At 34.9% G+C, this 26,577-nt stretch overlaps 5 protein-coding genes across 7 annotated transcripts; 4 read left to right on the top strand and 1 right to left on the bottom strand.

Moving 5' to 3' along the window:
* Positions 1 to 41: 41 nt before the first annotated feature.
* On the bottom strand, positions 42 to 4,154 carry LOC132171086 (S-adenosyl-L-methionine-dependent methyltransferases superfamily protein). Of its 2 annotated transcripts, none has more exons than XM_059582305.2 (10): positions 4,085 to 4,154; positions 3,769 to 3,923; positions 3,201 to 3,345; positions 2,737 to 2,827; positions 2,032 to 2,229; positions 1,663 to 1,901; positions 1,440 to 1,571; positions 1,126 to 1,193; positions 963 to 1,024; positions 42 to 334 (listed from the first exon to the last, which is right to left on the bottom strand). In XM_059582305.2, the coding sequence occupies exons 2-10, from the start codon at positions 3,879 to 3,881 to the stop codon at positions 201 to 203; spliced, it is 1,182 nt and encodes a 393-aa protein (XP_059438288.2). In that variant the 5' UTR covers positions 3,882 to 3,923; positions 4,085 to 4,154; the 3' UTR covers positions 42 to 200. The 2 variants fall into 2 exon arrangements, with proteins under 2 accessions (XP_059438288.2, XP_059438289.2); XM_059582306.2 differs by having other exon boundaries at positions 3,769 to 3,945; positions 4,085 to 4,112.
* A 2,524-nt stretch (positions 4,155 to 6,678) lies between these two features.
* Positions 6,679 to 10,269, top strand: RMR1 (receptor homology region transmembrane domain ring H2 motif protein 1). Its single transcript, XM_088516879.1, has 6 exons — positions 6,679 to 6,845; positions 7,149 to 7,379; positions 7,766 to 8,161; positions 8,840 to 8,939; positions 9,779 to 9,846; positions 10,074 to 10,269. The coding sequence occupies exons 1-5, from the start codon at positions 6,728 to 6,730 to the stop codon at positions 9,780 to 9,782; spliced, it is 849 nt and encodes a 282-aa protein (XP_088373005.1). The 5' UTR covers positions 6,679 to 6,727; the 3' UTR covers positions 9,783 to 9,846; positions 10,074 to 10,269.
* Positions 10,270 to 11,098: 829 nt separating this feature from the next.
* On the top strand, positions 11,099 to 12,927 carry STR18 (sulfurtransferase 18). 2 transcript variants are annotated; one of them, XM_088516884.1, is made up of 6 exons: positions 11,099 to 11,292; positions 11,433 to 11,513; positions 11,676 to 11,755; positions 12,056 to 12,126; positions 12,250 to 12,303; positions 12,638 to 12,927. In XM_088516884.1, exons 1-6 carry the CDS (start codon positions 11,276 to 11,278, stop codon positions 12,725 to 12,727), a joined length of 393 nt encoding a protein of 130 aa, XP_088373010.1. In that variant the 5' UTR covers positions 11,099 to 11,275; the 3' UTR covers positions 12,728 to 12,927. The 2 variants fall into 2 exon arrangements, with proteins under 2 accessions (XP_088373010.1, XP_059440630.2); XM_059584647.2 differs by lacking the exon at positions 11,099 to 11,292 and having other exon boundaries at positions 11,310 to 11,513.
* Positions 12,928 to 16,018: 3,091 nt separating this feature from the next.
* Positions 16,019 to 21,592, top strand: LOC132172925 (MLO-like protein 4). Its single transcript, XM_059584484.2, has 15 exons — positions 16,019 to 16,343; positions 16,431 to 16,488; positions 16,580 to 16,803; positions 16,973 to 17,089; positions 17,191 to 17,251; positions 17,385 to 17,491; positions 18,002 to 18,076; positions 18,265 to 18,350; positions 19,151 to 19,200; positions 19,759 to 19,799; positions 19,900 to 20,070; positions 20,152 to 20,187; positions 20,663 to 20,730; positions 20,879 to 20,939; positions 21,021 to 21,592. The coding sequence occupies exons 1-15, from the start codon at positions 16,215 to 16,217 to the stop codon at positions 21,459 to 21,461; spliced, it is 1,725 nt and encodes a 574-aa protein (XP_059440467.2). The 5' UTR covers positions 16,019 to 16,214; the 3' UTR covers positions 21,462 to 21,592.
* Positions 21,593 to 24,168: 2,576 nt separating this feature from the next.
* On the top strand, positions 24,169 to 25,072 carry LOC148587837 (ATP synthase epsilon chain). Its single transcript, XM_088510926.1, has 2 exons — positions 24,169 to 24,469; positions 24,789 to 25,072. Exons 1-2 carry the CDS (start codon positions 24,289 to 24,291, stop codon positions 24,815 to 24,817), a joined length of 210 nt encoding a protein of 69 aa, XP_088367052.1. The 5' UTR covers positions 24,169 to 24,288; the 3' UTR covers positions 24,818 to 25,072.
* The last annotated feature ends 1,505 nt before the right edge of the window (positions 25,073 to 26,577 follow it).

Below are 26,577 nucleotides of genomic sequence, written 5' to 3'. Positions count from 1 at the left end.
CAATCGAAAAAAACAAATGCTTATACATATGCTTCCAGAAACGTTAAAAAGAAAATCTTTGCACCCACATCCAAAGAGATCAATTAATAAGCAAGACACAGGTTGATTCATGAGAACAACAGTTACTTAGCCACAGCAAACACACAAGCGGTTCTAGAACCAACCTCAATTAGATACCTAATTCAATTCAAAAAAAAAAATTAGATACCTAATTTCTTGAACTTCGCTACAAAAAGTCCACTGGTTTGTGACGTCAAAGGGTCAAACCGCAAGGTCTTTGGTATCCGCCCACTCTTGCAAGGCCAATTTTTGGCAGCATCTACCTCCTGCAACTCTACAAGTTATATATATATATATATATATATATATATATATATATAGTGTCAGTACAACATAAGGGTAAAAAAGATACTAGCAAGAAAGATGCTAAATGAGGTCCTGCTTGTTGCAATTGAAAATTCAATACATACACTGGCTACATAAAGTAAGAACTACAGACATAAAACTGCTCTTCAATTGGACACAAACGGACATAATATTGTGATGATTGGAGGACCATCTCAAGTGTCTTTTGCAATGCTAGAAACTACGATCTTTTTCTGAGTATTTAGGTTACCTCCTACTCCTAATTCTGATCCCAAAAGAAAATGTGGGTTTGAGGACATATGGCACTTCATTACTGAGAACATCAACGAGTGATTTAATAGGAATTTTCGTTTTATTTACTTCTAGAATTCTACCAGCAAATAAAGGCTTAGTCTCTGCATGAATCAAGACCGCCATAACAGCATAGAACTATTTGACTACAGACAAAATAGCATTGAAGTGTTTTGGACAAGCTCCACAATTTGTCGTATTACCCATATAAATTGCAGGCAAGAATCTCCAAACATTTCATGTACCAGTAATTAAAATTCAAAGCAGAATATTTTGAATGAACTTCAGAGGCCAGAGCACCCTACCAGCAGAAGCATTTTCCTTGAGAAACAGCTCTACCACATCTTCATTCTGAGCAACGGTCAAACTGATTACCAGAAAAGGTAGAAGTCAGAAGACAGGAACATGACATATATTGTGACCGTGTGTGTGTTTTTAAGAGCCACGGAAACTGTTAATGGAAAGCACCTGCAAGTGCTGTAGACAAGTAATCCCCCAACTTTTAGTAACCTAAAACCATTGCTTAAGAGTTTGAACTGCAATTGGAGACAAACATATTTTATATAAAAAGAAAGGTCATATATATGTAAATTATGACTAAAACAGAGCTTTGAAGCACATGTTCAGCAAAAAGATGCATAATTAAGAAATGTAAACGGCAAAGGATCAATATTCCATCATTGATTCATTACTTTATCAATTTCATATTGTATCTTCCAAATGATATTCATAAACATAAGTAAGATTTTCAGCATACACATAATGCATAATGAATCAGAAACCTGAAGAACTGTCAAGCTATTAGTTCTCTCTGCATCCAATACACGACGCTGAAAAGTTGTCCAACCCCAATTTTCAAATTTTTGGATATGTCTAATTGACCCATCATGAGTGCACTCCGCATCCACAAGGACCTGAAATCAACATTAAATCAGCCATTAGCATTTACAAGGAATCAAGATTCAAAACTTGGCAAAATCCAACTTACTTAAGCGTGGAATTTACCTTGTCATAGCCTCGGCTTGATATCTCACTGTCACAAACAGTACTATATAATTCACTGCTATAGAGACCAACCACTCCAGAATGCCGCCCATAAAATATAAGTTCTGGATGTTGAGTCCCTGGTACTAATGGTGAAGCAGCAGTTTTCATTGCTTTAGTTGCTTTTTTCCTTTCTTTATATGGTCTCCTAGACGTCCACTCTCTGAATGTGTCCCCCTTTTCTTCCAGTGCAGGTTCACCTGTTTAATACTAGACAGAATGATACCACATCAAAGCAGGTAGATGATTACAATTAGAATGCCAAAGGTTTAGAAGGAAGACATTTGAACTAAGAGTAAATGTATCAGAACTACTTTCTAAGTTGATTACATGATTTTGAATTAGAATGGAACTCCACAGGAAGGAGGGAAAATGTTGTTCCATCAGCTACAAAGAGTCGGCATCGATCACCCAGTGCATATTTCTGTAGCATTGTTCTACAAGCCGCGATACGATGTCTTGCAACATCAATGCCAGTTACAGAACCCGAGTCACCAAGAAACTCTGATATCATACAAAGTTTAGCACCTGCAGATACAAGATAAATGAGAAATGATATTAGGATAGCATTTTATCATATATAGAAAACCTGAACCAGCTACTCTTCACAGACCATATCATAGAAAATTAATTATCTCACGATAGGGTAGAGATTATAGGAATTGATCCTATTTAAATTTTGAAAAATACATGCTTTTTGAGTGCTTCCTAAATGTTATAAACCTCTTACACGTGAGTGCTTCCACACTCATGCACCCAAATCTGCTTTGTCCCTGCCCCCTTTCATGGTACTAAGTCAAAGACGCACAATATCCTCATACTTCAACAGGACAGTCCCAAACACAAATCTCCCAAAAATGATGTTTGATCATCTTCAAACCTACCACTAATAATCAGTCATAGCACAACGGAAGCTCCATAAATAAATACGAAATCTCCTTGTTTCCATAGACAGAAATACGTTTTATTTTATAATTAGCAATAGACTGAATCAACAAAGATGCATGATAATATATATGTGGAACTGATACATACCAGGGGCAGCACAGAGATCAAGGACATGATCTCCTGCTGAGATACCTAGAGCTATAACAGCAGCTCCAGAGGCCGCATCAATTCCATATATCTGAAAGCCAAGCCAAGCCAAAGTGAACAAAACAGACTGCTATTAGAGGACTAAAAACTGACAAAAAAATATTAAACGTAAGCTCGATAATCAATAACCCCAGGAAGTAAATTCTGCCAAACATCAAATTTGATATTCAGATTCTTAGTTTCAAACTAAAAACTTAGAGATTAAAAGGAGGACAACTAATGATATGAGCAGGGATATTCAGTTTTTATAACCAGAAAGTTGCATAGGGTCTGCGAATCATGTTCCTTCAAGGGTGTAAAATGAATATATCTACCGCAAATAAAGAGGCCAATGAAAATCAATTTCAAGGTTTCTTTGACATTGCATATATAACATAAATGCTCCTTAATATTTCCCCCCTCACCTTTCCTTCTTGGTATGCCTTCGAGCTAGCAATCCGAATATCAGGTGGAAGAGAATAGAACCCAGGTAACCAACCCACTTTCTCAAGCTTGCATTCCATATCAGCTTCAACCTCTTGAATATAAGCCTCACAACCAGGTTTTAACCTTTCCATTGAATAACCCATTACATCAGTGTAAAAGTAAATTCAGAAATCACAGTCACAGACAAGCAAAAGTAACAATAGTAAGTTCTATTGGTAGTGCATCGAAACTGATTTTTCTATTTGGATAAAAAATCAAATTCTACTAAGCTCCCTAATACTCATCAATAAAACTTAGGAAAACGGTTTTAATAGAATCAACTCTTCACATTAAAAATGCATGTCAAAATCCTATGTTCTAAGACATATATCAGTTTAATAGACTAAGTTGGAGGAAAACTTAGTCGTACAAATTATTAAAGCAAAAGTAACCATTATAACTTCCATTGGGAGTACATCAATTTGGCGTAAAATTCGAATTCTACTAAACCCCTGAGACCCATCAATAAAAATTACTAAATTTGATGATATAAATCCCTTGGAGTACCTTATATAACGAGGGGTCGAATCGCTTGCGGTGTAAATCGAAGGGTCCAGCCCATTGGCCTTGAGAAAATCAAGAAATGCGTCCGGCAACGGCAATTCTGAACTTTCTTCCATTAAACAAAGAGGATTACAGCACTATACGAGTGGCTACTTAACCTATCAAAGAAGAACATCAAAGCTAAGAAAAATTAAATTAATTGGACGAGAATTTAAAGCTTGGCACAGAGAACAAATTACAGCAGAAGAAAAACACAAGAACATTGCATGTGATAAACGCTCAAACACGTGAATTGGAATCGGAGAGAGCAGGTTGATACCGGAAATCGGACCGCAAGGTTTCCGCAGAAGCCTAGCCACGTCTCGAGCTAGGTTTCGTCGCGGCAAAAAAAAAAAAAGAAAAAAAAAAAGGGAAACTTCACTAAGGCCCCCTAAACTTTCGGCCGATTGACCCCCTGAACTTCAAAAACTCTCATTTTGGACCCTTAAACTTCCATTTTCTCTCACTTTAGACCCATCTGTTAGTTTTTAATGTTAAATGCCCATTATACCCCTACCCAGCCCACTTGAAATTCCAAAAATGTCCAAAACTACAGCACCCACTCTAGCCCAAAACGACACCGTTTTGGGCATTATTATTATTATTTATTTATTTATTTTTTTTTAAAAAAAGCAAAGGAAAAAAAAAAAAGGTGGAGAAGGATCGGGCTTGGCCAAAATGGGGTGGCCGGACCACCCCATTTTTGGCCAAGGGGGTGGCTAGAGCCACCCCTGGCCAATCTAGGGGTGGTCGAACCACCCCCATGGCCAAGGGGGTGGTCCGGCCACCCCCTTGGCAGAAATAAAAAAGGGGGGGATCGGTGCATTTGGGGTGGCCGGACCACCCCCATGGGGCTGGGGGTGGTTTCGGCCACCCCATACCGGCCGTATGGGGTGGCCGAAACCACCCCCAGCCCCTTGGGGGTGGTCCGGCCACCCCAAATGCACCGATGTTCTTTTTTTTTTTTTTTTTTTTAATTTTTGCTTTCTTTTTTTTTTTTTAAAAAAAAAAAGAAAAGTTATTGCCCAAAACGACGTCGTTTTGGGCTGGGTGAGTTGTAATTTTTAGAAATCCAAAACGGTGTAGTTTTAACGAAGGGTATAATGGGTATAAAAAAGTCAAACCGTTAAATCTAACGTTGAAAACTGACGGAGGGGTCCAAAGTGAGAGAAAATAAAAGTTTAAAGGTCCAAAATGAGAGTTTTTGAAGTTCATGGGGGGTCTGCAAAATCGGCCGGAAGTTCAGGGGGCCTTAGTGAAGTTTCCCCAAAAAAAAATTAAAAAGACTCAATAATTTAATCATTTTTTAATCTTAATATTTATGGCGCGTTTGGCATTTTTTGAAACTCTTACAATCACAAAACATAACGTTCTGAAAAATCCTAACCGAAGCTAAAAGATCAAAGTCGTAACTAAAAGATTACACATCAAAGACGCTAAACATCCGCTAGCTTATAACTAATTTTCAGTTAGAATAACAGCAATTCAAGTTTGGCGTTTGGCGTTAAGATTTTTTTTTTTGATGAAAAATGCAATGCTCTATTTTTAAATAGCAGTTTTTGAAATTTTGAAATTATTATTTTTAAAAGGACGAATTTGCTTATACAATGTTGGGTTTTACAGTTGAGCCAATTGTTTGTAATATAAAATAAATAAATAAGAGCAATGTTATTTAGTAAATTTATATACAAATCATGATTGTCTATGACCAAGATGGTGTGATCATTAAATTATTATTATTATTTTTTATAATTATTAATCTAATAAGTGATTTTAACTGTCAAATTGTCATCTATTACTTTACTCTATATATATATATATATATATATATATATACTTAGTATGAGAATAAGAGTTTGTTTAACATTTATCATCATATATATTATAGTCCTTTTCCTTTCCAACACTTGGCTAAAATTTTGAGAATGTGCATATGATTAGCCCGACCCAATATCAAATGGCCGCCCAAAGTAATGGTCACTCTAAAATGATTAATCAAATTATAATTGAAATTTCGTAAAATCACTTATAAAATTCAATCTTACCTTAGTAAAGACAATAACCATCTCTCTGTGTCTATCTCTCTCACATTTTCCTATTGATTATATTATTATCTTTCAATTTGTAGGTAAATATAAATGTCATATTATCCAAAACAGTATATACTACACTAACATCTTACTTTTTTCTTATTATGCCTACATGATAGAGTGTAGTAGCTTTTGGATCAACACTAATTTTTTTTTTTTTTTTTAAAAAAATATATATATATATATACACTATGACAAAGAACAAATTCAAACAATATAACCGAATTGCGAGGTGTCTCGAACAGTTTAAGATGCAAAATAGATTGGCATTCACATCAACTAACAATTTAAACGGCTAATATGAGATTTATATGCCGTCAAACTGTCTAAAATTTATTTAAGCACATAAATGTTATATGAACCGTAGATCCTTATCTATTCAAAACAAGCTTACTTAGGCGGGATTGAGATTCTCTAGAATTTTCTTTAAATTTGAAATTCTTAAATTCATAAATTTTAGTCATTCATTTTATCTAAGCGTCTAAAATAAGTTATGTTTCAGCATTTAATGAAGAAGTTACCTTCAACGAATTGGAAAAGAATCATCTTCATCTCAAATGCTGAAACGTAACTTATTTTAGATGCTTAAATAAAATGAATGGCTGAAATTTATAAATTTAATAATCTCAAATTTAAATAAAATTGTAGAGATCTCAATTCATCCAGATGGGCAGACATAACAAAAAATGCGACAAATAGGTAATAAATCGAATCCAATCAGAAACAATCGTACCTTCTCATTTTCACTTTATCGGAAAAGAAACTTCGGCAAAACGAAGAAACCGAGAGGGGGAGAGAGAGAGAGAGGCGCAGAGAGAGAGAGAGGGAGAGAGATGAGAAAAGGCTTGTTCAGATTTCTGGTGTTCGTTGGGAACATAATCCCACTGGCCTCTGCAGCTGTTTTCTTCAATCCCTTGCATGCGTCCTTCCCCGACCTTCCCGCCAAACCTGGTAATTCTTCCATTTTTCTTTTTTCTCGTTCTCGCGCTGCTTGGCTGCCGAGAAAACGCAAGAGAAAAATTAATCAACGACTCTTGCTAAATTTGGTTGTTGAGTTTAAAAACAAAAAGAAAAAACAAAATAAATTCCATTTATCGCTTCAATTTGGGCCAGGCCAGCTAAGAATTGTCGCGAGAGCTCTCAAAAATTATATATCTATCATTACTTTGTTTAAATTTGGATTGATGAATTTTAGTATTTCGTTCCGTTAAATATCCAAAATTAAGTTTGTTTTGTTTTTTAATTCTTTCTTAGCTGTTCCTATCAGTAGCTCTGGTGTATGTGGAGCTTTGCATGTAGCAGATCCTCTGGACGCTTGCTCTCCACTACAGATTGGTGTTCAATCCAATGAAACTAAGCAAATGAGGATGGTTTTGATAATTAGGGGTGGATGTGCCTTCGACGATAAGGTCCGAAACGCGCAGAACGCCGGCTTTGGTGCCGCGATCGTGTACAATGACCGGGACAAGGGAAATTTGGTTTTCAGTGAGTCACATTGCCCCCTTTGAACCTGTGTATTGCTTCCTTTATAATTTATTGGATGACCATATATATGGTATGTTACTTCTTGTTATTGAAAGATTATTTGGTTTTTGAAATGCATAAGTATATGGGTTTCAGTCTATGATTGTTTTGTGAAAAATATTCCTTGAGAGGTAAACCCAGAAAGTCCCTCTTTTTGATTAGGAAATACTCTTAAATAAAATATCGGTAAATGTCAGAATGATGTATTCTGCAAAATAAATGGAGGTTTAAGATATAAGGGAAGTAATCTCTTACGATATATATTTCATGCAACAAATTCCACTGTAATAATGCAGAAATTGTAGTGTTTTGAGCCATTATAATAAGTGACTGTCCCTTATTTGCAGTGATGATAAACCCTGAAAACGTAACAGTACACGGGGTCTTTGTTTCAAAGGCAGCGGGTGAATTTTTGAAGGAGTATGCTCGAGGGGAAAGGGGCGAATGTTGCATCTTCCCATCTCATTTTGATTCATCATGGACGGTGTTGACAATATCTTTTATCTCTTTTATTATCATATGTGCTATTGTGGTGTTAGTCTTCTATACGCCCAGACGCTTGTCGAATTCACAAGGAACATATTATCACTCTCAAAGTGTTGATACTGAGACGGTGGAAGCTCTACCTTGCTTCACATTCAGCTCTGCTCGTTCCGGGGACTGTCATAGTGAAGAAACTTGTGCCATTTGCCTGGAGGATTACAAAGATGGGGAAATTCTTAAAGTTCTTCCCTGTCGACATGGTAGGACTTTGGTCACATGGCTAATAGTATAGGCAATTACAGTAAAGTTGTAGTGCCAGTCTTGTAGATGTTTTTGCATAATTCTTTCTCTCGCATATCAGGGAAAACTATCAAATTCACAGGCTACCTTGGCATGTCATGATGCTCTTTGGACTGTTTCCATCCAAAATGTAGATATAAATGTATAGCATAAGTGGTGTATACCTTTATCTATTGAGCTTGTATGTTGTAAGCTAAAGCTCTCGTTTGTCCTTACAAATATAAGACCACCACATCTGGTCCAGGAAAGAAGAACTAGAAGAAGCTTTCCAATGAAAATAATAATGAACCTCTGATCTTGTCATTGAACCACCGTCACAGTGTCCATGCTGAAGTAACAAATATTCAGATGGTAAGTTAAACACGCACCCGGTGGGACTTGAATTCATGACCTCACCCTCCACCTTGCTACAAAGGGAGGAAGTACCATTTGAGCTAAAGTCATTGGTGATCTATTTATGTTTATGAAATTATTTATCATATGGTGCTGCATTCTTTTGTTACAGTGCTAGGAAGTGGAGATGGTTAGCATTATGGTATTTGTACCATTAAAATTAATAAGGACATTTTATGTAACATCACATTTCTAGACTTCCAGACTTTCCAGATGTGAGTTAATAACTTGAACTCTTCTTTCAGAATTCCATTCAAGCTGTGTGAGTTTGTGGTTGACCAAGTCAGGGACATTCTGCCCAGTGTGCAAGCATGATTTGGGAACCAAAAAATTGAATACTCTGAGGTAAGTTAAGTCCATGCTTAGTTTTTAGTTTTGAATGGAGCAATGTTTATTCACTTTGTTGAATATTTCAAGTGGCAGGGTCACTTGTCGATTGTGGTACATATTTTCTTTCTACTTGGATCAAAATATGTTGCTAATTTAACTCTTCATAGAGTCCTAAAATTTATGGTGAGGACAATCTGTGTCTGGCCATCATTTCTTCATTAATGATGGGGTGCTAAATTAAAGGCCTGGTTACTCTATACCGCATGCTGGTTGTGCTGGTTATACTCCCTTTTCTCATTCTCCTGCTCCATAGATTACTTTGGCAGTTCACATGCTGAATGCCATCCTGGAACTTGGATGGGAAAGTTTCGAGCATAGTTCTTAACTGTTAGATGACTTGCACAACTTGGCATGAAAAGATCGAAAACTTTTCATCAGCTTCAGAGTTAAATCTGGTGAAAAATGGTTTAAACAAGATATACTGATAAACGAATCAATTCAAGCCTTTCATAGAAAGCTTAAACAAGATATGAGAGGGCTGTGATCAACAGGATTTTGAAACAAATCATCGCCTGTTAGATTATATACACCAATGAGGTTTAGTACTTGTAAATGCATGATTCCACTCCTCATTTTTTCATTATATCAGTGGTGTTGGCCAGTGTTATTGATAATCCAAACAAATTAATGAGTTAAAATTATAAGTTTCAACCTGCCATCTGTACAATTAAAAAAAGTCAAATTTCGCTGCTATCATCTTTACAGGTATAATAGTAGCACTCTAAATTATTATAAAGATAAAATAATTTGGGATTCAGCTCATTTTTTAGTGAAATCTGTGCGTTTTCTTGCAGGTGAAATGAGGAATTTGGATATAGATTCAACAAAAGGAAAGGATGATTAGTCTAGCTTTTGACATGAGGTATGTAGTTTGTCTCTTCATTTGACATTTAATTTTTGGTTGCTTCTACTCTATATGATGAAGGTGCAAGATTTTGGCTATTCGCTACTCTTCTATTGCACTCAGAAGTTGAGACAAATTGATTTCTGGAGATCTTTTCTCTATCATGAATCAAGCTAGTCTTTGCATTGAACTGTTACTGTATTGTTACTGAGCCTTTTTTTTCTTCTCTTTTCTCTGTTTTTTAGGTCTTTTTGTTTTTCAGGGTGCTCTCAGTCTGGCAAGGACCTCAAATTCTAAAGTTTCTTTTAGTGCTTCTCGGTCTCCCAAGAAACCTTGAGAGGAATCTGGGATGATGTCCAAGAGTGATAGGAGGTCAATGACTGATGTATATATAAGTGCTAGTGATAAATATTTATGTAAGAACATACAATTAAACATCAATCCTTATGTGATTTTAGGATAATTGATACCAATAAACCCCAATGGTTGGCCCAAGTGGTAGAGGTCTTGGTTTTAAGGTTTGCTCCCGTCAAGGTCCAATGTTCAACACCTCATAGGTGCAAACAATCTTTTGGGGCCACATCTCCCGGTGAAAAATCAGTGATTTAACCAGTTCCTTATATAAAAACTTTCGAGGGTGTGGTGCACGAGACCGGAGTTTACTCTGCAGGGGTGGGTCTGAAGGGCCCTGGCGTTGAAAGGTTTTCCAACATAAAAAAAAATATATATATATATATAAATTGATACCAATATTGCTGTGGGCCTCCATAATTTCTTTGAAATCATAAATTATAAAATTATATGAATTTAAGCCATTATTTACATCGAACGGCTTAAAAATGCTACTTATTAAAAAAGTGAAATATATTTTTATTAGGTTCTTGCATTTTATGCTGGAAAAAAGCTTTGTTTTTTAATCTTATGAAGAAAAAGTTTTTAATCTTATGAAGAAAAGGTTTTAAGTGAAGATTTTAAAATCTACCAACTTTTCTGAAATTTGTAGGTTCCTGATCCCTTTTACAGCAAAATTAAAAATTTTAAATAATACAACTTTTTTAATATTTTTTAATTTTTTTATTATATATATATATATATATATATATATATATTAAAAAAATATTAAAAAACACGGGCGTGCATCAAGGCCTTTTTTTTTTTTTATTGGGTGAACTCCGAGCCAGTCCCAACTGCCAATTTCCTCTAATCAAAGGCCTTGCTTTCTCACACAGTTACGTGGCATGATGTCATTGGGCCATATATGACGGAAACCATTATTCATTATCTAGAGCACCCTTCCACAGAAAACAAATCGTGTTTAAGAAACAGCTGCAGAACTCTACCCACATTTTCTATCCTCAGCTGGTTTTTTCAGGCAAACAAGGGATTAGAACAGCCAGCAGATCTGAAAAGTCAAGAGCTTTATACTTTATAAACACCATAACTCTTCATGGGCTCTTTAGAAAGGTTTGTTTCATTTTCTCAGCTGATACATCATATTGTTTCTGCAGAACTGTTACTGCAAAATTTGATATGGGTTTTTCCTCTTCAATGTTCCCTCGTTGTTTCTTTCTTCTTCTTCTTCTTCTTCTTCTTATATATTGTAGCTCGAGAGCAGAAGTTGTCACCGTTGATGTTCATGCAGCCAAGGATCTGATCAAGTCTGGCTACAAGTATCTAGATGTTAGGTATGTAAAAGGGTGCTCTTTGCTTCATATTTGATTCATTTCTTCTTCAAATTACTGAATTTTGTGGAAGTAATCAAGAAACTGGGTTTCAAAAGAAAATGGTTTGAGCTTTAGTTTTTGCACCTTCTAAAATGGTTCTGGAACTTTGTTATTTGTAAATAGGACTGTGGAAGAGTTCAAGAAAGGGCATGTGGGTTCAGACAAGATCCTCAACATTCCTTACATGTTCAATACACCAGAGGGTAATTTAAATCTCTAACAATAATAAGCTTCCTTTGTATGTGGGTTTTCTTTGTTGTTTGCAAAAATGCTTGGTTACTTTTGATACAATTCTTTTACAAACTGGTGTTATAATTGGTGAAATAGAGTATGTAGTGGGTGATAAGCCATTAACTAATTATGGGTCTGATTGGATTTGCAGTTTTAAAACGTGAAATTTAAAAATAGTCATTTCAATATGTACTATTCGAAAATGTGATTTTTAAAAATGTAGTTCTCGCCTAACACTACGTTTGTTTTGATATTATGATTTTGGCCTTTAGGTAGAGTGAAAAATCCTCAATTCTTGGGGGAGGTTTGGTCTGCTTGCAACAAAGAGGATCATCTTATTGTGGTAATTTGTCTTGTTTCTTAAATAATTTCTTATTTTTTGGCAAAATATTTTGGACTATATATATAATAATGCTGGCACCGGACATAATCTTATGTTTTTCTCTGTTGGATGTCTTCTGTATAGGGTTGTCAAAGTGGGGTCAGATCCCTGTCTGCATCTGCTGATCTTCTTAGCGCTGTAAGTTTATTAAAATTAAACTAATCTTATCCTTCATTCAAATTATCAGTTATCAAAAAAAAAAAAACAATTAAAGGGGTAGAAAATAATGAATTTAATTATTTAATTAATATTTTAACATTCTCCTCACATAACATGAATTCAAATTCTCTCTCAACAAATGACATTCAATACATTAAATATTTAACTGAAATAAAAAGTAAATTAGAGTAAATTTAATCATTTAATTAAGAAAAATGCTATATATTATACAAAACCGTGAGGAAAAAAAAACAAAAAAAAAAAAGATAATAAAAATAATTAAAAATCTAACTTGTATTAAATGAAATGGCAGGGCTTCAAGGATGTTAGCAACATGGGAGGAGGTTATCTCGCCTGGGTGGAGAACGGGTTTCCTGTGCAGAAGCCAGAAGCTGAGCTCTAATGGGTATATCACAATTACCACTATTTGCAATCTCATGCACAAGCAAAATGAGTGGGTGGATAAATAAATTTCTGGTTATTTCCACCCGTAAATGTATTTACATTGGTTACCAAAAACACTAAGTGGTCTATGTAATTGTAATTAACCTACTTTTGCATCTTGTTAAATATAATTGCTTCAACAAACTTTGTTTAAAAATATATTGCCCGTGTGTATTGTATAAATTATATTACTAAATTCATAATTTCTTATGTGATTTAATATGATATCAAATTAAAAGTAATTATAGTACTGTTGAACCATGTTTCAATAATTCACTTTTCATTATAATCAAATATGCTACTTGTTGAGCTTCAATTATGAAGATAATGTTTGAGTTCACACATAAATAAGAGTATTAAAATATTAATCAAAATATTAAATTCATCATTTTTTTATCAGCTTTGTCTTTTAAAATAATTGGCGATTTAACAAATTATAAGTTTAATTTTCCTTTGACCATGTGCATCGTCTATTTATCATTCTCGCCCTTCGACCAGGCATTCTACCTTTGTCGAATCGGAAGCAACCACCACTGTATTGGTCTCGAAACATTTTACTTAGGGGGATTTTTTTTTTTTTGAAGTGTGGAAAAATGTGTTTTTTTTTTTTTTCTCGACCATTTCTGTTGGGTAACTATTTGGAGAATTAACAGTTCACTTTGATACACCTCTGTTTCAAACAAAACCCCACCTAAAAAATTGTCAAAAACCAATACAAAACCTACTAGAAAAATCAAGCATAGAAATAAACATTACAAAAAAAAAATCAAATTTTTTTTTTTTTTTTTTATGAATCCTTACCTCTTTGATACACCTCTGTTTCAAACAAAACCCACCAAAAAAAATTGACAAAAACCCTTACAAAACCCACAAGAAAAATCAAGCACAGAAATAAACATTACAAAAAAAAATTAATTAATTAATTAATTTTTTTTTTTTTATGAATCCTTACCTCATTAATACATTTGTTTCTCTCTCGCCCAGCCTCTCTCTCTCTCTCTCTCTCTCTCTCACGCTTCATCTCTGTCCATCACGTTCTGTTTTGAGTGAAAAGAGAAGAAAAGAGAGAACAAAAAAAAAAAAAAAATTGGAAGAAAGTGGGTGATTAGATATGGTTAAAATGATCTTTTAATATCAAATAATGTCGGATGCAGTAAATACTAAATAGGCTCTTTTTAAGTGTAAGGATATTTGCTCTTATGGGTTAATTGGTCTTATTTTACCATGGACTTATTATATTGGGGCCTTATTAAATTGTGGCATTTTTTAAATTACTTACTTATCTTGATTAAAGGCCTTAAGCTTTTATGAAAAAAAATTTGTAGGCTTAATTAAAAAAAAAAAGGGCCTTATATATATATATATATATATATATATATGCAAAAAACAAAAATGTTTTGGACCTTATTAATCCGAGGCCCTAAGCAAGCGTCTCACTCACCTAGTGGTCTAGCCGGCCCTTTATTGTGTCATATGTAACTTTTTTTTCACCAGATTTTTCTTGCCATCATCGGGGTCAAATGAATGACTCAAAACTCAACAGTAAAAGCTTTTTTCGCCTTCAACCAAAATGGTTGTGATTTAATTACAATGGATTCATCAGCGTAATGCATTACCACGTAGACAAAGTTTTCTTTTCATAATTTTTTTTTTCTAACCTAATCTCTTAAATTGATATATTTTCTTAGCATGCGTTTAATCCAATTTCGAGTAAAACTGTGTACTTACCATATAAGAATAATGCTATAGAGTATAGACTATATTTTTATTTCACTATTATTTCACCGAACTCACATGAGTACTGTCAGTCGTCAGTCATCCATATTATAGCTTATACACCATATTTTTATCACATTTTTAGTTTTTTTTTTTTTTTTAACCAAAGCTAATTCAAAGACAAAAATAAAATTTGTGGTTCCTTTGTATATAATTGCTATGTAAAATGAAATTAACCTCCCCAAGATGTTGCCTCCTTGACCTCTTCAAAAGGATTCATAATGATAGAGCAGCTTTTTAGCAGAACTCTAGAGTCTCTTGCCATCTGCTCAACAACCAGAGAAAAAGCCGATTAAATTAATTAATTAATTATATACCAAATACAATAACTGTATTATTGCAACCTTTTCCCGGTGTCGTAATGGAGAGGATCTTGTCCGTCGCTCAGTCGCCGTGGACCAACGTTGTCATAATCTTTGTTCATATTTTATGAATGGATGTGACATCTTTCTTGTACTATATAATATAAACCATATTTTCTTTTTTTACTTTTGCCGTCTTGCACCTTCAACCTTTCTGATTTCTCCATAAGTTGATGAAAAATCTTCTTAAATGTGACTTTACACTCTGGACATGATTCTAACTAAATAACTCTACTTTTTTATATAATGTTAAATCATGACTAAGCTTAAACGTTAAGAAAGATAAATCTTATATACCCTATTTTTATTTTATAATCAATTTTAAAATACTAATGTGTTAGTTCTAATTAACGGGTGATTTTTTTTTTTTTTTTTTAAATAAGAATTAATTTAAAAGCTGGTTGAGACTATTACATTAGCATTGTATGATAGTTATAAGATAAAAATATGATTTCTCTTATAAGAGAATGAGAAGCAAGGGAAGACGATCCATGGAGGATACAAAAGGTTGATTGGCATTGTAATGTATATTATCATTATTAGATAACTGTGAGATAAAAATATTAATTTAAGGCAGTGTTGGGAGAAAATAACAACGCACAAAACTTTTTATTTGTGTGAATCTGCAGGAAACTATAAAATAGAGCAATATATATGCGGAAAATATATTTCTAAACACCACAAGCACAAGACACACAATTTTTTACTTGGGAAACTTTCCTGGTGTGAAGGAAAAATCATGAGACCGTTTCCCTCACACATCGGGCCCTGAGCAAAGCAGAGACAATCCGTTTCTCCCTTCTATGGATGTTGGGCCGAGACTTGTTAGTTGAATCTGGGCTCTAATATTAGTGTTGGGTGGTCTTGAACCTTTTTCAACTCCAAAAGCTAACTCAAGATGTGAGACTTTCTCTCACATTTATAAACCGATCATCGCTGTAGGAAATTTCTTTTCATGGAAAATAAGGAAAGAAGGACACAGACGTGTTAAAACATCCCAACATGCAATGGCAGGTAGTGTTGGGAGATCACGTTGTGGGACCCGTTATGCCCGACAGGCTTATAACATCCATGCAAGAATTCTTAAATTCTCTGAGGGTAAGGGTCTCAGATTGTAGCACAGCAAAGCCCACCAACCCCAGTTGTTTCTATTAATTACCTGCAATAAGCTATGCCTCTAGGAGCCGACTTTGTCCATCATCTACTTTTTCTTTTTTTTTTTTGTTCTTTTCATGATTTTGTTGAGGCTTTGAAATGTCAGATACCCGGAAGAAAAATTGATTCAGGGTTTGTGGGTTGGAGCTAGAGATGGGGGAGGGAGAAGCAAGGGAAGGGCGATCCGTGGCTGAGACCCCCACTTGGGCTGTTGCAACTGTAATCACTGTCATGGTTGCATTTGGATTCTTCTTTCATAGCTCTTTGAAACGTTGCGGAAAGGTAAAAGAACCAAAAAAAAAAAAAAAACGGCCATCTTGAGATTTGTTTGGATGTTTTACAAGCTTCTTTATTCACTCTCTCTAACAGTGGTTGGATAAAACTAAGAGAAAGCCTCTGCTTGCTGCCCTGGAGAAGATCAAGGAAGGTTAGCAGTTGGGTTTTCAGAGATCGGTTTTTGTTTGATTGCTTTAATATTTCTTCAAGCTTTTGGAATTTTGGTTGTTGTCTGCAAGCAGAGCTAATGCTTTTTGGGCTTCTGTCGTTGTTGATGGGTCATTGGATTGTCTATGTGGCCAAGATTTGTGTCAAATCGTCCGTCTTAGGCAGCCGATTTTATCCATGTGCATCGGAGGTTGTTCGCCGATCAGCGCAGCACATTCTTGTTTCAAGTTCAGGTTATTTGAATAGCTCCTTTGTCAGAGAACAGATGAAAAATGGGCTGCATAATCATTGTCCTCAGGTAGTTTCCTCCCTGCCCTTTTGAATTTATGATGTTTAGACAACAATGCAGCTGTTATGTTACTCTAGCTGTAATGCAATTCCAGTAAATTCTTATCTTTTTTTTTTCATTGATTACAGCCTCTATATCTGCAAATACTACTTCAAAACTTGTTGTTTTTCTTTTCCAGGGTCATGAATCATTTGCTTCTCATGAAAGTCTTGAGCAGCTTCATCGTCTTGTATTTGTTCTTGGCATTACCCATGTTTCTTACAGCGTTTTTGCCATTGCATTGGCCATGATTAAGGTTGACATATCTCTTTATTAAACCGTGTGGTTTTTTGGGTTCTCCTTTGGGGCTTAATCTTTGTTAGATGAGCAATAAAGTCTACCATTCAATTCATGCAGATATACAGCTGGAGACCATGGGAAAATGAGGCTAAGCGTATGGCTACTGAGAGCTTACAAGGTGCAGAATTCTACACCTGATGGCTATAATGACCTTAATTGTCCATCAATTTTTATCTGGATGCTACTGTGGATGCCTTGCATTGCATAGATTAGTCTTTTGCTCCATGTTATTAATGTTTCTTGAATTTTAGACGCTTCACAAGCTACGCCAGAAAATATAAGAATGAGGCGACTATCTACTTTCATTTCTCACCGCACGTCCCATCCATGGAGCCAGCACAGAGGTTTTGTTTGGCTGGTATTCTCACATCATTCTCTGTCTGTCTCTCTCTTTCTTTCTCCTTGCCTAATTTAATCGCTACATGGTGATCTTGTTTCATTTTCTTTGTTGAGAAACAGATTTTTACTATTAAGATTTCCAGAACAGATAAATACCAGTTCAACTTGTTCATAATCTGAAACAACCAAATGACACAAACATACACTTCCTCTGGTTTTGCCCAGTTGCTTAAATCAACAAATACAAATTAAAGTTGCTGAAGCAGCAGTAACATCCTTAGAGACAAAAGGAGAAAATAGGGGGTTTATAGTTGTAGATTTGTTCAATTTCTACCATTATAGCTTCTCCTCCATACATACATGTGTGCATGTATGTATGGGAAGAAGATAGCTAATAGTCAATAATTTAAAGATGCTTAGAGAAAACCTTATAATTTCTCATTGCATGTAGCTTGACAAATGATTCTCTTTTCATTCTTGGTTTCCTTGGCACTTGTATGGGTCAGACTCAAATTACCTAATTTTGCAGCTTTGTTTCACCCGCCAGTTCTGGAGTTCTATAAATCGAGCCGACTACATGGCCTTGCGTTTAGGCTTCATCACAGTATGTTTTCTCTGCTCTAAAATGATTGTTTGACCTATATCTTTTGATCTAGGAAATCTGGTAGATGTGCAATACTTTTATGCTTGTATATATATATATTGCAAAAATAGAATGTGGCAGTGAGTGTCATGAGACCAAATTTGCTCCACTGACTTTGTTGTTTTTGTTTTCTGTTTATTCCTTTGTAGACTCATCAACTTCCTCTATCATATGATTTTCATAATTATATGCTTCGAAGCATGGAGGAAGAGTTTCGTGATATTGTTGGAATTAAGTACGAGTTCCTTAACCCTGCTTTGAGAGTAGGAGTTTCTTCATATTAAATTCTACAACTTAACTCATGCCATGATCTCAACCATAAGGTTTACTTAAATCTTGGAAATGTTTGTATGCAATTGATAGATAAGCTCAACTCATATCATAGACAGTTTCTCTAGTTAGTCATGTAGATTCCTCTTGTTTCGTTCTTTCCCCCCTTCCTTTGGACTGCCTTGTAACAACTTTGAAATGAGTTAAGTAAATTTGATTTGCATATATATGATGATGAAAGTAAGATGATTAGGGATATATACTTTGATTTTATGGTGGGAATTCAATCTGTTCACAACTTTTGGCAAAGAATCTAAACCAAGAGATTCTTGAAGACAATAATAAATGCAAAGTTCATTGGCAAACCCTTCTTGCCTAAATATTCTAATGAATAATTCAATTTACTTTATTGCTGCCACCAAGTATATGAATGTTCACAATTTAAAACTTAGATTATTTTCCAACTGATACATATAGACAAAAACACCAATTGCACGATTCACCAAACAAGAAAATCATTGCAAAATCACCACACTGCAAGTCCACGTTTACTGATGAATGTACTTACCATATCAACTTCCTTTGAGTGGTAGTCAAAGAATTTTTTTTTATTATTATTATTTAGAATTACAGACTTGATCAAAGTACAAAATTCAAGCAATGTCGGACAGCAACCTTATTATTGCAATGGTAGCAAAGTCGTACGAATTCTGTATTTTTATCTCTGCAAATTGACCTGATTACTTATTTGCACTCCTTTTGCAGTGTGCCTCTCTGGATATATGCAATATGTTGCCTTCTTCTAGATTTTCATGGTAATTTCATTGAATCTTGTTATGCTTCAAAACTAAAGTCGCCCAATTTTTAACATTTTAGTTTATCCTGGCGTATAAACTGTATTGAACTAAGCAAAACCATTTAAGTTGCATAGAATAGTGCATTTAGTTTGCCATGTCCACAGGCAACAGGAGACATCTAATAGAATGGCACAGCCATAAATACGTATTTGTTCTGAGCGGTCTCATCGGAATTGAACGGTTCCATCATTGTTCACATAAGCATTTGGATGTACAAATTCACCATTGGCAGTATGGCATTGAATGAAATAGGCACAATGTTGGTATAGTATCAGTTCAGGCCTTCCAAAACGATACAACTTTCCAGTAAGGTTGTGATGAAAGCTGTAATAGACTGTAGTGGCTCTACTCAGAATAATGGATGTTTCAAGAATTTACATATAAAACACCAATCTAGCAACTAAATTTCCTTGTTATATTTAAATAATATTAAAGTAGTTATTATTCGCGGAAATATTTTGCTCATATTTAGTAATGGAGTTGATCTCTAGAGCATGAACTGTGACTTCTATCCAGGAACCAATATTTACTTTTGGCTTTCCTTCCTTCCAGCAATTGTAAGTCTCCATCATTAATCTCCTTTTTTCTTCTCCATGTTTTTTAAAACCAACTGTAACAATCTACTTATGCTTCTTTCTTTGTTGACTTATTTGTTAGTTGATCCTCCTAATGGGAACTAAACTGCATCGGGTGGTGGTAAAGTTGGCTGTGGAAATCATGGATAAATGTCCATTAGAGGGATTCCATCAGTTTAAACTGAGGGATGAGCTGTTTTGGTTTGGAAAGCCTAAGCTTCTTTTGTGGTTAATTCATCTAATATCCTTCCAGGTTGGTAAATCAAAAGCATTTGTAGTTGCTTCTGAAATATTATTGTGGAATTGAATTCTTATTTACGAATTTATTTTGCAGAATGCATTCGAGATGGCAACATTTCTTTGGTCCCTGGTAAGAACTTGGTTATAGTGGTTGTTCTAAGCCAACACCTTTAATGTAAAAGGTGGATCACTTCAATACTATAAAGGTGAAAAGTACCGAATATAATCAGGAAGTCGGCCTCCATTGATTAAGAGCATGTTTGGGATTATATTTGAGAAATAACGCTTTTTGGCCCTTTTTTTTTTTTTTTTTTGGCTTTTTTGACTATTAAAAACGCTTTTAATTTTTTTTCTACCAAACGGGTACTTTTTTCTTCAAACATACTTTTTGAGCGTTAAACGCACTTTTAGGCCCCTCAAACGCACGTCCAAACAGGCCCTAAGTAGCATTCATAAGTTTGTTCATCAATTTGATCATTTTTTGCAGCATTTCAACTTAACCTTATATGATGATCTTAACAATCCAATCCCTACTAACTTTCCCTTTATCATAATATAGCACTCGTGTGTTGTGATGATGCTAACTATTACCTTTTTCTTTACAGTGGGAAATTAGGGAGCCTTCTTGTTTCATGGAGAACCGTACATTCCTTGTGATCCGCTTGTCATTTGGGTAATAAATCATTTTTTTTCCAACTTCTTTTTGAGCCAACAACTATTTGCTCTTTTTTCTCCCAGCATTGTGATGCAACTTTGCTAATTATTGCATCAATAATCTGGTTGCACAAATGACTCATACTGTTAGTCACCGTTTACTGCAGGATCATCTCCCAATTCTGGTGTAGCTTTATTACATTCCCCCTCTATGTTATCATTGCACAGGTCTGGCTTCTCTTCCTCTTCATCTCTCTCTCTGTCTCTCTCTCTCTCTCTGTCTCGTCATTATTGTTTATGTGATTGTAGATGGGTTCGAGGTTCAGAAAGTCGGTCGTTTCCGAAAATGTGAGAGAATCACTAACTGGGTGGCAGAGGAGAGTAAAGGCCAAGCACGGTTCCTCTGTTGGGCTCTTGAGTGCAACAGCAACTTTATCTCCAGGTTCTGTGGGTGATGAGATTGGGAGAATTCATGATTTAGCCTCAGAAAGCATGGAAGGAAGCTCCTCAAAAGATCACCATTCATCTTTCTCACGTCAACCAGCATCAATGTCAACAAACCAATTATATGAAGTCTCTCTCGATGATAAGAAATTAAAAACCTCGGTTTCTTCTGGTCCTGTTTGTGACAGAGCTGCCAGTGATGATGGTAACTATGATGACAGTGATGATGATGATAATTATGATGGTTGTGATGATGATGATAAAGATGACATCAAAGATGATTCATATCTCCTTCCAATGCCTTAAGATTTTTTTTGTTTTTAAAGTTCATGAACACTTGCATAGCATTGTAGTCATCAGATAGATTGTATTTTTCATCTTGCTAACAAATAGTTGTTGCTATTGACTGCTATATATCTTCTTAGTAGATTGCTTCATATGGTGTCTTATTCTTCCTAATTCAAATCCTTGACGTAAAGGCTCAAGTCATGCAGTGCTCAAGCAGTACATTTGTGTTATTACTTCAAAAAGACTTGTCGAGTTATAATTGAAGCTTTATAAAATTACTTATAAAAAGTCAATCTTTCATAACAATGAATCAATATAGAACTTAAACACTCATATATACGTTTATAATTTCCTCACTCAATGTGGACAATTCATCTTTCTAACACAATACTAACTTTCTAAGATGTTACATTGTGACGAATGAAGTAGACGATATATGGATGAGACCGTGCAATCCGAAGTGTTAGGTTTTATATATGTTGGTTAATTTGGTGTTCAAAACAATTTAGTGTAAGATCTGATAGGCTAAGTTTGGTACTTAGGCTAGTTTTCAACTATTGGTTTGGTTGGAAAACGTCAGAATGAGGTGAAGATTGCAATAAGGCATCGTAGCTTTGTTCGAAAACTCTGAGAGAGAGAGAGAGAGAGAGAGAGGGAAATGTCATCGGTGGGTGCTATTTTAGAGAGCATCGGCCAGCAGGGATGATATACATAAGGCATTCAAACATATGCACAAATCGGGTGACGAATTTTGTTTAACTCGGTCTATAAAATTACCATTTATCTCTTAGCATATAACATATGTTTTTTTAAATAGCATGTGAGAAACATATATTTTTTAATAGAGATTTTTTATAACTCTATTAATGCTATATATATATATATATATATATATATATATTGTTTAGAGAAATACTATTTCTCCGTCTTCCATCCATCTTAATCAATTTTTTTTTTTTTCAAAATTATCATTGGATCTATTTTTTGTATATATTCAAGGGACACATAACAATTTTATACACTGAATTTTTTTTTAAAAAAAAAAAAAAAAAAAAAAAAAAAATCAATTCAATTTGACGAATAAAAAAACTCAATCCTTTTAATTTAGTTATGTAATATATATTTTGTAAGTAGTTATGGACTATTTGAGTATGAGATAAACAGATTTTTACAGATTTGGCTGCAACCATGGATAATCCCCCGCGAATCTTGGTTCAGCCCAAAAGCTCTCTCAGGCCGGGCAAATATTTGGCCACGTCAGCCCAATCAAATGTAAGCTATAGGGAAATGCTTTTTTTTTTTTGGAAAACCTAAAGGGAAATGGAATTGAGATCCTCTCAAATTGAAGAGAAATTAGAAATTATCTAATTGTTAATCGTGATCCTTCATTTTAAATCTAATGATTTATAAAATGTTAGCTATTTTTATAAAAGCAATGCATTAAATGCTGACTTTTATTTTACCGAGATTTAAATGATTTTATAGACCATTAAATTTAAAATGAAGGACCACAATTAACAATTGAAGAATCTCCAATTTCTCCCCAATTGGAAGGAATCCGTATCCAAGGAAATGCTACAATGTAATAATATTCCTACATTTAGCCCATCAAAAGCTGATGTGGCAAGCATCTTCTAATATTTTATTATTAATTTTTTTTTAATTTTTAAATCAAAATTTAAATTTAAAAAATTTAAAAATAAAAAATAAAAACTTAAAAAGAAGTTGCAAGGGGTAGGGTGGCCAGCCACCCCTAGGCCCTTGGGGGTGGTTGGCAAAAAAAAAATTATTTATTTTTTTTCGATTTAGTCCTTGGGGTGGTTCGGCCACCCCCCAAGGGCCATGGGGGTGGGGGGTGAGGGTGGCTTCAGCCATCCCTGTGGCCCTTGAGGGTGGTTGAGGCTAAATTTTTTAAAAAAAAAATTAATTTTTTTTGGCCATTGGGGCAAGGGCCTAGGGATGGCTTCGGCCACCCCAGATCACCCCTAACTAGAACTGGGGTGGCCGGCCACCCCTTGCAACTTCTTTTTTAAGGTTTTTTTTTTTTTTGATTTAAAAACTAAAAGATTTTTAATAATAAAATATTGGAAGATGCTTGCCACATCAACTTTTGATGGGCTAAATGTGGGAATATTATTGCATTGTAGCATTTTCCTAAGCTAAACATGACAACTTGACAAGTGCTATAGAACCAAACAAATGAACTCAGAAAAATTTTCAAACTGGCATGGTAAGAGTTTTTGAATTTAAAAAAAAAAAAAAAAAAAAAAAAGTACTAGGGAGCCAAACAAATGAACCTATAAAAATTTTCAAATTGACATGGCAGACAAGGAAGAGAGAATTGCATTTTTTTAATTTAAAAAAGGGAAAATGATATAGTCACAACTTAAGTCCAACTTTTACCTTATTTTTTTATTTTTTATTTAAAAAAAAAAAAAGCAAATGAAGAAAATGTGTGAAAGAATAATATCTAGTTTTGGTCATTCTTTTATTTGGTATTTTTTAAAAAATACAAAATGAAGGACCAAAAATAAAAGAAGGACCAAAAATAAATATTATTCATTCAGACATTTTTTTCATTTGCTATTTAATTTTTTTTTTACATAAAAAAATAAAGTAAAAGCTGAACTTAAGTCGGGCAAATAAATTGAGTACGTATCATCCCTCGAGTACTAGTAGTAGTATTAGTAGGTACTACTCACGGTTTGAAATTTGTTAATATATTTGTTTGGTTCTACCACTTCTCCTAAAACATAAAGGTTAATTGGGTCGACTTCGTCTCCGCGACATCAAACGCTTCCCCTCACCTTCGTTCCAAAACCTCAAGAGAGAGAGAGAGAGAGAAATGTCGTCTGGGGCGGTGCCGTTTTGGAGAGCAGCGGGGATGACGTACATATCCTACTCGAACATATGCGCGAATCTGGTGAGGAATTGCCTCAAGGAGCCTTTCAAGACCGAAGCCCTCACCCGCGAGAAGGTCCATTTCTCCATCTCCAAGTGGGCCGACGGCAAACCCCAGAAACCCAGTACGTTCCTTCTCTTTCTCTCCCCTCAGATCTACGCTTTCTTTATCCGATTCTCTCATTTTGATCACATCTAGCCCAGTACGCCCAAATTTTGTGTTTTCGCTAGATGGGATTGAGCTGATTATTGATGATGTAGATTTCCGAGTAAATTTAAGCAAATTAAATATGTTAGTGCACTTAAAAGAATCAGAAAAAAAAAAAAAAAAAATCAAATAGAGTAATATGTTGAACATCTTGAAACTGGAAAAAAGGGTATTCGGGTGCTCTTCAACACATGTATCAGATTTTCTGATGAAATATTTTATCTTTTTCTTATCAGCTGCCCGCTCGGACACGCCAGAAGTCTGAGTTATGGAGGAGGTAGACCTTTTATTTGGTTGAAGCTTTCTTCTGTTTTAGTATTTTGATGCTCAAACCTTTCGGGTATGGAATGGATTTTTGGTCTTTCATGTTATTGCTCTTGTAATAATGCAAGTGGCGTCTGCCACATCGTCCAAGCTTTTACTTTTGCTTGCTATTTTGGAACAAATGTGGATGGAAATTCGATATTTTAGCATCACAGGTTCTGAAATCAAGCATACGGATAATCACTTCCTTTTTTAATCTATGGCATGCCTTCATTTCGTTTGCTATTGTTTAATCAGTGCAGATATTTCATTGGTTAAAAAAAGGTTTGCTAGTAAAATCTTTGAGGTACGACCAAAAATGCCCAAAACTTTGAGAAGATTCTAGGTTCGATGGAGATCAATGTGGTGTCCTTAAACTTCGATTGGAAAAACAGTTGTAAAGGACAATGTGTTAGATCCCTGTACATGAGGGAAAATATTTCACTACATAGGCACTGCCTATGCAGATATGGGAGAACCAACAACGAAAGCAATAACAAGATTAGTGGAAGAAGGTTTGTACTTCTCTTCATCTTGGAGGTTTGGGAATTAGGAGTTTGCTCACTCTCAATCAGGTGCTTTTTTATGGTTATGGAGGTATGTTGGGGAGAGGCTTTTTGGTGACAGGTAATGGACAAAAAATTATGGTAGTATGTTGGGTGGGTGGTGCTCTTATGTTGTTACTAGGCCATTTGAAGTAAGTCTTTGGAAACATATTAGGAGGGGTTGGGATGCTTTCTCTAGTTTTGTTTGCATCGAGATGGGTGATGGCTCTCATACCAGGTTTTGACATGACGTTTGGTGTGGGGAATCATTCTCCGGAGGAATTCTTTTTGGAGTTATTTTGCATTGCAAGGGATAGGGATGCTATGTTGGCTGACCATATGTTTGCTCATAATGGTGAGGTGCATTGGGACATGAGTTTTATTAGATTGGTGCGCGATTGGGAGGGTAGATTGTGTTTCTTTCTTTTTTTCAATGCATTGTATTCCGTTAGGTGGGGTCGGGTAGATGAAGATAAGCTATGTTGAATTCCTTCGAAAAGACAATAGTTTAAGGTCAAAACTTTTTATAGAGTTATCCTTCCCAATGTGATCCCTCTTTTCTTTGAAAGAGCAGCTGGAGGTCTAAGAACTTGTTTAGGTGTGTTTGAAGGAGGAAAAAGAGCTTTTATCACATTAAAAGCTCTTTCCGTCCAATATGGTGCCATTTGATTTTAAAAAAAACAAGAAAAAAAAAAAGAGCTTTTACTATCTTAGAAAAGCTCAAAAGAAAATTGATGTGAAATTTTCTTCTATGGGGTTGTTGGCAATAGCTAGCTCTGTGATTAGATATTGGTGATTAACCTCATTGCATTGGCATGCCCACCAATTTGATTCAATGTGCTCCAATTGGAACCCTTAGTGTTTTTTGATGTTCAATAGCATACAATGATGGATGTGGTTATGTAAACAATTTCTTAAAGTATATATGCATACACATACAAAAAGATTTTGAGTTAGTATTTGTAACCCCTTGTTGCTATAACATTGCCTGAGATTACTTGGTTTTGTAGTGGCTAATTTTGTGTATTTATCAAGAAAAATATCTGCACTGCATGTTACAATACTGGGCTCTGTTTTATATTATTCTCTGTTGGATTGTGTACGAAAAAGAGAAATTATAGTTTTGAATGGCGGTTGAATCGTCAGCACCTCCACGATAAATTACAAAATGCCACTG

The sequence above is a fragment of the Corylus avellana genome, chromosome 1, assembly GCF_965113065.1.
Source record: "Corylus avellana chromosome 1, dhCorAvel1.hap1.2, whole genome shotgun sequence".
Classification (NCBI taxonomy): Eukaryota; Viridiplantae; Streptophyta; class Magnoliopsida; order Fagales; family Betulaceae; genus Corylus; species Corylus avellana.
The sequence above is the reverse complement of the archived record's forward strand: the minus strand, read 5'-3'. Positions and strand labels throughout refer to the sequence as shown.

Excerpts from the sequence above, each read along its gene's own strand:
- LOC148587837 (XM_088510926.1), top strand. The coding sequence starts at position 24,289 with ATGTCGTCTGGGGCGGTGCCGTTTTGGAGAGCAGCGGGGATGACGTAC. Across the intron at positions 24,470-24,788 it reads CGGCAAACCCCAGAAACCCA|CTGCCCGCTCGGACACGCCA; the intron begins GTACGTTCCTTC and ends TTTTCTTATCAG.
- LOC132172925 (XM_059584484.2), top strand. The coding sequence starts at position 16,215 with ATGGGGGAGGGAGAAGCAAGGGAAGGGCGATCCGTGGCTGAGACCCCC. Across the intron at positions 17,492-18,001 it reads ACAGAGGTTTTGTTTGGCTG|CTTTGTTTCACCCGCCAGTT; the intron begins GTATTCTCACAT and ends CTAATTTTGCAG. Across the intron at positions 20,731-20,878 it reads GTGATCCGCTTGTCATTTGG|GATCATCTCCCAATTCTGGT; the intron begins GTAATAAATCAT and ends CGTTTACTGCAG.
- RMR1 (XM_088516879.1), top strand. The coding sequence starts at position 6,728 with ATGAGAAAAGGCTTGTTCAGATTTCTGGTGTTCGTTGGGAACATAATC. Across the intron at positions 7,380-7,765 it reads CAAGGGAAATTTGGTTTTCA|TGATGATAAACCCTGAAAAC; the intron begins GTGAGTCACATT and ends CCTTATTTGCAG. Across the intron at positions 8,162-8,839 it reads AGTTCTTCCCTGTCGACATG|AATTCCATTCAAGCTGTGTG; the intron begins GTAGGACTTTGG and ends CTCTTCTTTCAG.
- LOC132171086 (XM_059582305.2), bottom strand. The coding sequence starts at position 3,881 with ATGGAAGAAAGTTCAGAATTGCCGTTGCCGGACGCATTTCTTGATTTT. Across the intron at positions 1,902-2,031 it reads CCATTCTAATTCAAAATCAT|GTGAACCTGCACTGGAAGAA; the intron begins GTAATCAACTTA and ends AGTATTAAACAG. Across the intron at positions 1,572-1,662 it reads CAAGCCGAGGCTATGACAAG|GTCCTTGTGGATGCGGAGTG; the intron begins GTAAATTCCACG and ends TGTTGATTTCAG.
- STR18 (XM_059584647.2), top strand. The coding sequence starts at position 11,359 with ATGGGTTTTTCCTCTTCAATGTTCCCTCGTTGTTTCTTTCTTCTTCTT. Across the intron at positions 11,514-11,675 it reads TACAAGTATCTAGATGTTAG|GACTGTGGAAGAGTTCAAGA; the intron begins GTATGTAAAAGG and ends ATTTGTAAATAG. Across the intron at positions 12,304-12,637 it reads CTGCTGATCTTCTTAGCGCT|GGCTTCAAGGATGTTAGCAA; the intron begins GTAAGTTTATTA and ends ATGAAATGGCAG.